This window comes from Mobula hypostoma, chromosome 1 (genome assembly GCF_963921235.1).
Source record: "Mobula hypostoma chromosome 1, sMobHyp1.1, whole genome shotgun sequence".
NCBI classification, from domain to species: Eukaryota; Metazoa; Chordata; class Chondrichthyes; order Myliobatiformes; family Myliobatidae; genus Mobula; species Mobula hypostoma.
Window position 1 is genome coordinate 86,814,812 of NC_086097.1, and position 12,821 is coordinate 86,827,632.

The 12,821-nt window shown below is 39.2% G+C and overlaps 1 protein-coding gene across 6 annotated transcripts in view; it reads left to right on the top strand.

The window, feature by feature from the left end:
* pcnx1 (pecanex 1) overlaps positions 1-12,821 on the top strand; it is a 264,326-nt gene that overhangs the window by 172,663 nt on the left and 78,842 nt on the right. For all 6 annotated transcript variants that reach the window (XM_063052231.1, XM_063052251.1, XM_063052241.1 and 3 more), the window contains 3 exons: positions 1,960-2,131; positions 5,954-6,064; positions 6,339-6,430. In XM_063052231.1, coding sequence (XP_062908301.1) covers positions 1,960-2,131; positions 5,954-6,064; positions 6,339-6,430 — 375 coding nt within the window. The remainder of the gene's footprint in view (positions 1-1,959; positions 2,132-5,953; positions 6,065-6,338; positions 6,431-12,821) is intronic.

Genomic DNA, 12,821 nt, shown 5'->3' on the forward strand with positions numbered 1-12,821 from the left:
GCCTTCCTGTTGCTGGGTTAAGATCAATAAATCATAACTAAAATGGTGTTTTTAAATTAATTAGGATTTAAATAAATAAATTTATTATTTAATTAAATTTGCTTCTTAAAACAGTTTGCTTTTATAGCTTTTATAATCACAAACAAGAGAAGATCTGCAGATGCTAGAAATCCAAGCAACACACACAAAATGCTGGGGGAGTTCAGCAGGCCAGGCAGCATCTATGGAAAAGCGTACAGTTGATGTTTCGGGCTAAGAACCTTCATCAGGACCCACCCGATCCTCCCGCCACTCCACTAGGGATAGAGTTCCACTTGTCCTCTCCTACCACCCCACCGGCCTCCACATCTAGCACATAATTCTTCATAACTTCGGCTATCTTCAGCGGGATCCCAATTCTGAGCATATCTTTCCCTCCTGGCCACTTGCTGCTTTCTGCAGGGATCACTCCCTACACAACTCTCTTGTCCATTTGGCCCTCCCCACTGATCTCCTTCCTGGTACTTATCTTTGCAAGCGGGACAAGTGCTACACTTGCCCCTGCACCTATTCTCTCACTACCATTCAGGACACCAAACAGTCCTTCCAAGTGAGACGACATTTCTCTTGTGAGTCTATTGGGGGGGGGGGGTCATCGATTGTTGGTGGTCCTGGTGTGGCTGTATATCAAGGAGACCGCTCAGCCGAGCACCTAGGATCCGTCCACCAGAAAAAGCAGGATCTCCAAGTGGCCACCCATTTTAATTCCACTTCCCATTCCCATTCCAACATGTTGGTCTGTGGCCTCCTCTACTGTTGCGATGAGGCTATACTCCGGTTGGAGGAGCAACACCTTGTATTCCATCTGGGTAGCCTCCAACCTGATGGCATGAACATCGATTACTCAAACTTCCGGTAATGACCCCCCCCCCCCCCCACGCCACACACACACCTTTTCTTTCAAATTCCCATTTCCCCCTCTCATCTTATCTCCTTACCTGCTGATCACCTCCCTTTGGTGCTCCTCCCCCTTTTCTTTCTTCCATGGCCTTCTGTCCTCTCCTATCAGATTCCCCTTTCTCCAGCCCTGTATCTCTTCCACCAAACAACTTCCCCAGCTCTTTACTTCACTCCTCCTTCCCTTCCTGGTTTCACTTATCACCTTGTGGTTCTTCCTTCCCTCTCCCTACTCTCTTACTCGGACTCCATCTTTTTCTCCAGTCCCGATGAAGGGTCTCGGCCTGAAACAGTGACTGTTTACTCTTTTCCATAGATGCTGTCTGGCCTGTTGAGTTCCTCCAGCATTTTGTGTGTGTTGCTTTTTTAATGTTCTCATTTCATAGTTTTTGAAGATTAGTATTTTGGTTTTTTCATTGGTTTTGACTTGGTAGAGTGCAGTATTACTGCCGCTTTTAACAGTGTACAGCAGTTTCTGCAGTGAATCAGCATGGAAGTATTTCAACACTGGAACTCCGTTCTGGTCTGACTTGGCAATGCAACCTTATGAAAGTTTTTGAGATGATATTCTCACAGTGCTCAATTTGAATCACATGGAATATAAGTCAATAATTACAATGCCCTAGTAACATATGAATGATCCTTTAATTAAAACACTAAGTACCTCGTAGCCATCAATGGGGATTCTGCTCGTATCTAAAAGCCCTCATACACTCTATGGTACAATGTAAATATGCTGCATGTACACAGCTGTTTAGGCAGCGTCTGAAGGAGATGCAGGACAGAGCTGAAGCAAGGTCTTGCATCTGTGACACTAACTCTTCATCAGAAAATTGCATGCATTTTCAGCTTTGGTGTATTTAGTTTGTGTTAGACAGAGTATAATTCCAGCCAAGTAATATCATTGATGTCTTCTTGGCTTTACCGCATATTCTATTGTTGGTGTTAAGTTTCAAATCAGTAATACAGAGTCTCATCTACTTATAGCTAAGTGACAGTTATTCAATTTTTCTTCCCTTCTAGGGTCATAATCGGATTATAGCCTACAGTAGGCCTGTCTATTTCTGTGTATGCTGTGGCCTGATCTGGCTGTTGGATTATGGGAATAAACATACATCAGGAACAAGATTTAAGTTGTATGGAGTTGCTTTTACCAGTCCTTTACTCTTGGCTTCTGCCAGGGATCTTGTCATGGGTAAGGAGTAGTGGATCAAAAGTTTATGAAGATCTGGGGGGAAAAGGCTTTTAATCTTTTAAAGATCTATTTAATAGACCTACAAACTAGCTCTTCCAATTCTATATAACATATGCATTTTGTTTTTTTTAATTGTAAATTAAACTGATTGATATCATGTTCAACAGTTTTAAATTGTGATGATTTATTAGAAACATTCCCTTAAAAAGTCTCTTGTCTGACAATTTAATTGATTTCTTGATATATATTTTAAAAACTTGCATTAAGTGACATTCACTTCAAAACCTGGCATTACATTGTCCCCAAAGGAAATAGTGATTTTAACAATTACATATTTTTAATCTGGACATTGAGCAGTTGATGATGGTCCTATATATGTTAAATTAAAATGTTCTAGTTTAATGATTTTCCACTTTACTGCTAAAAAAAAATTATAAACATTGTGGTGACTCCCATGTTACATTGGGGTTGCTTTTCTGGAAACTGTGTGTATCACAAATTTCAGTAATGCAAACCCTCTTTACCCACAGAATCTCATGTTATAATTGGGGATGCATTCTTACAAGGTGTTTTTCTCTCATAATAAGCCAGTTTATCAGCGATGACAAAGTGACGTTACCAGCATTATTTAGCTGATGAGTAAGCAAGCCTTGTGGAATTGGTAAGGGTTCAGGGAGTTAGGATTATCAGGGAAAGGGATGGAATTTGAAGATTGGGGTTTAAGGAAGAAATATGTTTGGGGAAAAGCGTCATTGGTTAAAGTGCAGTGACCTCTTGGATGAAAGGGTTACTTCAAAGACCTGGTGTAAGAGTCTGTTGTGGCCAACATGACTCCCCATGCTGTAGTGTGTCAGAGAAAATGCTTTGCAGATGAAGAGCATGGCAGTCCTACATTCTTAAGACTCTGCCCATATGCCTTTGCACCTTTGGGCTGGAGAGGACATGGTAAGGGAAGGATTCACCGGTCACTGACATCCTAATTGACATGCTGATGACACATCTAAATCTTACTCTCCCATGGTATTGAGTGATTAAAAATAAAAATAGTTGGAATTTTGTTGTTGCTTTTGTATTTTGTGTTTGTTTTACTTATTTCCATAAGTATTGAGAACAAATGTTATTCCCAATCTCAGGTTTGGTGTAGTCATTTATAAATTCCATGAGGGTGAATTTCATTACCCACACTGCTGTTACATGGAGGTCACCTGTGCACCAATGTTGGGAAGTGTATTTTAGATTGCTTGTTTTACCAAACTGTTCATACAATGATTTTAAGTGAGAAAGGACAGAAAATAACAGATTTTCTTTTTTGTCATGAATGTTCCATTGAAATTGACTAATGAAGATGGTGGTACCTTCTCTCAATAAAGTAAATGTATAAATTGAGCATTTGTCCTCAACTATCAATGTTCTTGACCTCTCACACCTATTCTGCAATTTTAATGTAAAATTATGTGTGATGCACTTTGGGAACTATCACCTTAAGCCGCTTAGTTTAGGTTTTATACACTGGAACCCACTGTGATTGCCAAATATAAAAGAAGAGAGATGGACATACTGTAAGAATAGATATAGATAATGTAAAAGTGCTGACAACTAAGGAAGTAATATCAGTGAAATTGCTACACATGCACACTTCTCAAATTGAAAAATGGATAAATGATAAAATTTTCTTGAAAATCACAGAAGATAGATGTGTATTGCCAGCTTGGTCCTTTGATATTTTTGCTAGCATAGAATTCAGTAGTTACTAGATGTTAGCAGAAATAGGATCATTGATTTAGCTACAGCTTAATTCCCTATGTATTCTAATGAGAAACCTGGTTTACAACAGGAACAATATAGACTGAGGTTCTCGCTTTGTAGCCACGGTTCTTAGTCACCGTTACAGGACTAGGAAATGTAAGTACTTTGAACAAAAGCATAGTCAGTTAATCCAGTATTGTAACATTCCTGAACTATGTTGTTAAAGAATTTTTAAATTGTATGTAAACCATGGAGGTTTATTGGCATTATTAAGTAGGTTTTCTGTAAATTAGTGTTGAACTGAACCCTGTGCACAAAGCACAAAATGCTAGTCTTACAGCATATCATATTATTGGATCTGATCATTGGAATTGTTAATTGATCATTTTTCTAGCACATGTTAAAAGACAACCATCAGCATTTGAAAAGCATAATTTAATGCAGACAGCAAGTTTAAAAAGAATTTTGGTTCCATAACAATATTGTAGTCAAATATCATCCAAGTGTATGGGATTGAGTGGGATCCAGGATCAACCATGATGGAATGGTGGAGCAGACTCGATGGGCTGAATGGCCTAATTCTGCTTCTATGTCTTATGGTCTAATTCCTCCAGGCCCATTACGTTATATGGATCATACTCATTAAAAGAGAATACTATGGGTTTTAAGAATTTACATAGTTGAAATTACTATTGGTACCAAGTTAGTGTGATGGGAGAAATGGAGAGAAGGGGATATAGTTAAATAACTATGAATTATGGCAAATCTACAGGGGGGGCATTGGTAAATAGCAGTATGAGGAAATGGGTTGTGGAAGTAGTTCAATATTTAAAATCTGAAAGAAAGTGAGGGGAATGTGCATCGCAGGATAATATTTTAGATGAATAGATCAGAAGAGAGATGACCAGATTGATAAAAGTAGTATAATAATGTGTTCAATATTTTATTTTCTATCTACAAACATTAGGGATAATGGTTGGGTTGAGTTGTTCTCTGATCATCTCCTCTTATGGTGATAAAACATGTGCAAGTAAATAGTCAAGATCAGAGAGCAACTCAACCCAACCATCAGCCACGCAAGCCACACATCTTTCGAATTATTTCCAACTGGGGGTAATGGTAAAGAGGTAATAAACAAATGAATGTGCAATTCTAAAAGGTCACTCGTAATTCCTTTCCTTCAGTTAAAATAAAATACTTAACCAAGTCTTTCTTCATAATTTAATAGCTTAAACTGAAGATTTGAAGATCACTCAGATGTATGATTCCAGATTTCAGGCCAGGGACTCCATGATGGGAAGATGGCTATACTAAAAAAGTGAACCGTGGAATCATACATTTAGGTGATCTTCAAATCTTCAGTTTGTGGGATTAAAGTATGAAGAAAGACTTGGTGAAGTATTTTATTTTAAACAAGAAAAGGAACTTAAGAGTGACCTTTTAGAAATAGTCACTTTTATGAAGAATTGTAACTTGTAGTCTAATTTAAGTATAGTGAGGAGAAAACTTGAGACTGCAGGATGATTATGGAAGTGAAATGAAGGCAAGGCTAAAAAATAAATTCCTTCTATAGTACCTGATTAAAAGATGATTTTTCATTAGCTAACTATTATTGAATGGAAAGACTGATTTATTTTTTGAAAAATGAATTAAAAAGCATTTTATTAAAACAAGGGTGGAACAAAAGGGAGAAGTGTGAGGAGTAGCCCCTGAGAAGATCAGTAATAGATTCAAGAGGGGGAAATTAACAATTATTGTACAATATATCTAGTACCAGTAATAGTTGTAGTAAGACGTAACTCTTACTTCATCTGGATAGTGCTAGGAGTGCCAGTGACACCCCTGATATCTGATAGCTTTGTGCCAAGAATGAACCTATGTCCACTTTTTAGACTAAAGTACAGGAAGTGTACCTGCACTGGTTAACTTCAGCTGCAAAGAATAGTGAGATGGTTGTTTCTCTCCTGTCTCCATTGCTGGTATGTGAAACACAGCATTCTCTTTCTTGTTTTCTAATATCTACAGTGAATTTTAGTTATGTTCATGTCTTATTGACATTTTCTTTTCTCTTTGTAGCTTTTACTCTATGTTTTCCAGTGATATTCTTCATTGGCTTGCTTCCACAAGTAAATACATTTGTGATGTATCTTTGTGAACAATTCGATATTCATGTGTTTGGTGGAAATGGTAAGCATTCTGATACCTGTAAAACATCTTCAAAACAAATTATTAAACATTTGCACATGTAGTTTCCATTTTCATTTGTCTGATGATTTCACAAAACATTGCAATTATATGGTTATGCATCACCTTTGAATACAATGTCATTCATTGTATTTGATCCTAAATATTTTGTATTTAAGTACAAGTTCTAATAAATTTGATCCAAGATAGCCAATGTAACATTTAGATGTAATTTTTAGGAAATATGGAATTGTCTCTTGTGTTTATATTTTTTCAGCTACCACAAATCTTCTTGCATCACTCTTCAGTTTCATTCGTAGTGTCTTGGCCATAGCTTTGCTATATGGACTGTGTTATGGTGCGCTGAGGGTAGGTACTTCTTCTTAATCTCTTTTTTTGAAGGTGTTGAAAGTCATTGCTCTCATCAGCAACTGTTCTTAAGAATTAGAAGTTCAACTTCAGGGTTATCATCTGGAGCGCTTTTAAAGCAGATACACCATTTTATTTCTAAATTAAGAGTTTCATTGTTGCTAAATTTATAGGATGTTTATCATGCATGTTGATTTGACTGAGACTGTGTGATCAATGAGTCAAGCATTACCCTCAGAAAGTTGTTCTGATACATCTGTTCGAGTTGTCCTTTGCACAAAGATGACTGTGATTGTTGGAGGGCAATTATTCAAGCTCCAGAATACCACTTTAGCAATTCCTTAATGTGGTGTTATAGAGCCAACCACTTTTAGCTAATTGCATCAGTGGTCTGCCATTACAAAATAAGGAACAGAATTGTCCACTAATGATTACACAATTTTCAATTCCAAATGTAACTCTTCAGAAAATGAAACATTTCCTATCTGCTTAAAACACCTGTCTTCTCCTATCATTTCGGATCTCCCCCTCCCACTCCCACTCCCACTTTCAGATCTCTTACTATCTCTTTTTTCAATTAGTCCTGACAAAGGGTCTCGGCCCAAAACATCGACTATACCTCTTCCTATAGATGCTGCCTGACCTGCTGTGTTCCACCAGCATTTTGTGTGTGTTGCTTGAATTTCCAGCATCTGCAGATTTCCTCATGTTTGCATTCAGATGGATAACATTCAGCAAGTGCTGATAAACACCAATAAATTCATGCCACAAATGTACCCAGCAATGACCATTTCTGATACCACCTGCTCCAAGAAATGACCTTCAGGTTTGTTGCTGTTGTCCTGCGATCAATATTCTGGGAATCTTTATAGGAAACTGGACTGGGTTAGCTGCATGATTACTACAGCTACAAGTACAGATGAGAGCTGGGGAACATCCTGCTGTAAGTGACTCACATCCTGACTGTCCAAAGCTTTTCCATTATTTGGGTGACCTGAGTGGGGTATGATGTAATCATCTGTACTTACCTGGATCTGCAACTCTAGAAATACTGACGAAGCTTGACACCATCCAAGGCAAAGCAGTCTGCAAACCGGCCTCAAAAAACAATCCCAGGATTACTTTACTACAAATTCACTCTTGCTGCATTTCATCTTTTACAAAATACATTGTAATGTTGGTCAAACTTACTGAATTGCACCTCCATGACCTGGATCGACACTTGATGTCATGTGGAGGCTTGCACGCTTCAAGGACTCCATCAGGCGATGTCATCTCAGGGCCACCCATGTTGGAATGGCTACGGACGAGATGCCATATGAAGATCAATCCAATCTCGGCTCCCAAGCGGACATGCTTGTGTCTGCCCCTCTTGGGCCGCATTTCAATTAGAAGTGTGAATGCCATACAAAACAACAACAACAAACTGAATTGCACATCCTAGATATCAAACTTTTATTACTAACTAACACAGTACAAGCAATCACTAGGTACAGTGCAGTGGTTCAAAAAGCCAGCCTGCCCTCACTTTTATCAAGTGTGCGTAGGGATCAGAAATAAATGTTGGCTTTCCCAACATCTACAGATTTTTTTTTAAATATTTAAAAAAAATCATTTTAAGAAGGAATACAGATTGTGTTTATTATTTGGGGCTCTCAGCTGTGGTCTTAGTGTCATGCAAACTTTTATAGCAATGAAACTCCTGGCATTTATCTTTCCTAGAAAACTTTGCAAATAATGAGCCAGAAATAAATGAGAAAATGTGGGGAATCCAGACAACTTTGAGCTTGTCTGTCAAACTAAACCTGACAGATGTACACAGGGGGATATTTTCTGCTGGTTCTGTAATATAACTTTTGTGCTTTTAATAAATGAAAGTGGTTTTAGTCTTTAAAGCTATTTCAGGATATGTTAACAAAAAATAGAAGTTAATGGTGTGTTGTCAACTTTTTAACAATACTTAAACTTTGAACATCTTACAGTTTTAATTATTTTATTTATTTACTGATACAGAGGCCCTTCCTGCCCCTTGAGCCATGACCTGTCAACCATGATTTTAACCCTAAACTAATCACAGGATAATTTACAATAACTAATTAACCTACCTGGATACGAGGAAATCTGCAGATGCTGGAAATTCAAGCGACACACACAAAAAATGCTGGTGAACGCAGCAGGCCAGGCAGCATCTATAGGAAGAGGTACAGTCGACGTTTCGGGCTGGGACCCTTCGTCAGGACTAACTGAAAGAAGAGATAGTAAGAGATTTGAAAGTGGGAGGGGGAGATCCGAAATGTTAGGAGAAGACAGGAAGAGGAAGGGTGGAATTAAAAGCTGGCAAGTTGATTGGCAAAAGGGATACCAGACTGAAGAAGGGTGAGGATCATGGGAAGGAAAACCTGGGGGGAGAGAGAAGGGGTAAAGGGGAGCCGGAGGGTGGAGAGCAGGCAAGGAGTTATAGTGAGAGGGACAGAGGGAGAAAAAGGAGAGAGAAGAAAAAAAGGGGAAAAAAAATATATTAAATAAATAAATAAGGGATAACCTGTCTGGTGTGTATGGGCTGTGGGAGGAAAGTGGAGCACCCAGGGAAAACCCATGCATTCCACAGGCAGGACATACAGTCTCATTACAAATGACATCAGAATTGAACTCCAAACTCCAACGCACGGAGCTGTAATAATGTCACACTAACCACTATGCTACCATGGTCCCTGGTCCCCGGTCCCCGGTCCCCTACTTTATTGCCCTCTCATTTTAATAGATAATTCTTTCACTGATGTGTCAGTGTGGTGCCATGCAAAATCAAAGAAAAACTGAAAATATATCTGCACTACAATTGAGCATAATAAATCTCATTATATTTTTGAATGGAAAATGTAATAACAGAATTAATTTCTTTGTCATCCACATTCCATTGAGACTGACTTAATGAAGGTGGTACCTTCTCTCAATAAAGTAAATGCATAAATTATTTTTCCATTTGTGGGGATGGAATAAACTGATAATATTTTAAATTATGAAGAATAAATGTTAAGATGACATTTATTAATTTTTAGTGATGGGATATGGCTGAGAAATGTGGGAGTTAAGAACATGGTTTGAGGGGATGAGGTGTCAATGTTCTGGTTAAGAGATATATTTAAAGGCCTGAGAGCTCTTTTAAATCTCAACAGTGACTTAGTTTCAACAGCTGAATTCAAACTGGAAATCAGGGTGGCACAGTAGTGTGGTTAGTGTAACACTATTACAGCATCAATAACCTGAGTTCATCTTGGCTGCTGTCTGTAAGGAGTTTGTACATTCTCTCTGTGACCACATGGGTTTCCTCCCACATTCCAAAGACTAGATTAATTAGTTACATGGGTGTAATTGGGCATCGTGGACTCATTGGGCTGAAAGGGCCTGTTACTGTGCTGTATCTCTTGTTTTTAAATTGCTGATGCCAGAATAGTAGGAGGAGGGTTATGGGGTCAGAGTTTGCAGCCTGAAAGCAGGTCCTTTAGCTGATTGTATCCATGATGGCCATCGAGTATTTATCTGTACTAATCATATTTCCCAGCATTTGAGCTCAGCCTTCTCTGCTCATCTAAATACTATATAAATGTTGTAAGAATACATGCTTATACTACTGACTTGGGTACAGCATTCCAGCTTTCAGCCATCTTCACAGTGAGAAAAAAAAATCCTCCTCAAATTTCTGCCCCTCGTCTTAAACCTATGCTCTCATATCTGCTAACGGGATAAAATTCTAACCATTTTCCATATCAATGCCTTTCCTAATTTTGTATACTTTAATCGGGTCTTCTGTCAGCATCCTTTGCTCCAAGGAAAATAAACCAAACCTATCCAGTTTCTTCTCTCAGCTGAAATGATTTATCCTCGGCACTTTCATGGTAAATCTCCTCTGCACTCTTTGTGGTGCATTTATATTCTTCCTATCATATTGCCTCCAGAATCACACATGGTACTTCAACTTCGCCCTAACTAATGTTTTTTGTTGTTGATAACATCCCAACTCTTGTGTCCTATGACTTGGCTAATGAAGACAAATATTCAACTACCTATAAACCACAATGTCTTCAATAACATACTTACCTACCTCTGGGAAAAATTTAATCAATTAGTCAAGCAGGATCTTCCCTTGGTAAAGTCTTCCCGACTATCCTTGATTAATCCATGACTCTCAAATCTACATTAATATTTTGTCTCAGAACTTTTTCACAGTAATTTCACTTGCACTGATGTTTGATATTCTTGCTTGTAATTAAGTGGGCACCCTCGAATAAAGGTTTCATATTCACAGTCCTATAATCACCTCTAGCCGCACTAGAGGTACGAGAAAATTTGAAGAATTGTGTTAGAGCCACAGCAATCTGCTTTCTTTACCTCCTGTATAGCAAGTAGTGCACGTTCCCTTTAAGAAAGCACAGCTGCCAGGCTGGGCTGCAGGGAATATTGAAACACAGGGCTCTGAGGTCTCAGTGCCCTGCCATCCTCCTGGCTGATGAACAGTCTCTGGAACTGGGAACTGAAAACTAAAAATCTAAGTGCAAGGTTGCAGTATCACAGGAACATGAGGAACTGTGTATTCTGCTTCAGAGACATGGCTCACCCCCAGCATTCCCGCATTAGAATCAGGTTTACTGTAACTGCCATATGTCATGAAATGTGTTGTTTTGCAGCAGCAGTACATTGCAATACATAATATTTTAAAAACCTATAAATTACAATACGAAGTATATATTAAAATATAAATTTAGTGCAAAAAAAGCAAACAAAAGTGAGGTGTTGTACATGAGTTAATTGTCCATTCAGAAATTTGATGGCTGAGGGGGAGAAGCTTCAGGCTCTTTACCACCTTGATGGTAGCAATGAGAAAAAGGCATTCCCTGTTTTTTTTAATTCATTTACAGGATGTGGGCCAGCTAAACCAGCATCTATTGCTCATCCCGAGTTGCCCTCGAGAAGGTGGTGATGAGCTGCCATCTTGAACCGCTGTAGTCCCTGAGGTGTAGGTACACCCACAGTGCTGTTAGGGAGGGAATTCCATGATTTTGACCCAGTGACAATGAAGGAATGGTGATATGTTTCCAAGTCAAGATGGTGAGTGACTTGGAAGGGGATTTTCAAGTGGTGGTGTTCCGAGGTATCTGTTGTTCTCTTCCTTCTTGATGGTAGTGGTCCTGGGTCTGGAAGGTGCTGCCTTAGGAACTTTGGTGTGTTGTTGCAGTGCATCTTGACGATTGTACACACTGCTGCAACTGTTTGTCAATCATGGAGGGATTGGATGCTTGTGGAAAGGGTACCACTCAAGTGGGCTGCCTTGTACTGGCTGGTTTTAATGGAGCTGCACTCATCCAGGCAAGTGAGGAGTATTCTGATACACTCCTTACCTGAGCCTTGTAGATGGTGGACAGGCTTTGGGGAGTCAGGAGATGAGTTACATGCTGCAGGATTCCTAGCCTTTAACCTGCTCTGGTAGCCACGATGTTTATATGGCTAGACCAGTTCAGATTCCTGTCAATAGTAATCCTCAGGATGTTGATAGTTGGGGATTCAGTGATGGTGATGCCATTGAATGTCAAAGGACGATGTTTAGAGCTTCTGTTATTGGAGATGGTCATTGCCTGGCACTTGTGTGGCTGGAATGTTACTTGCCACTTGTCAGCCCAAGCCTGGATGTTGTCCAGGTCCTGCTGCATTTGGGTATGAACTGTTTCACTGTCTGAGGAATCACAAATGGTGCAGAACATTGTGCATTCATCTGCGAACATCCCCATATCTGACCTTATGACGGAAGGAAGATCATTGATGAAGCAGCTGAAGATGGTTGGTCCTCGGATACTTCCCTGAGGAACTCCTGCAGTGATATCCTGAGGATGAGATGATTGACCTCCAACCACCACAACCATCTTCCCTTATGCCAGCGGAGAGTTTTTCCCTAATTCCCATTAACTCCATTTTAGCTAGGGCACTTTGATGCAATATTTAGTCAAATGCTGCCTTGATGTCGAGGGCCATCACTCTCACCTTACCTCTGGTATGGTATTTAGCTCACTGGTCCATGTTTGGACCAAGGAGGTGATGAGGTCAGGAGCTGAGTGGCCTTGATGGAACCCAAAATGGGAATCTGTAACCAAGTTATTAGATTAGGTTCAACTTTATTGTCATTGTGCCAAGTACAGATACAAAGCCAATGAAATGCAGTTAGCATCTAACCAGAAATGCAAAGAATAGTGTTATTTACAAAATAACTACGAATAAAAAGTAAATGCTACAGCACACAAATATAAAAGTACTGAGACAGTACAATATGCGTGGAGTATTGCTTAGCGTTGTGATGTGAAGTTCAGCAGGGTCACAGCCTCAAGGAAGAAGCTTTTCCTGTGCC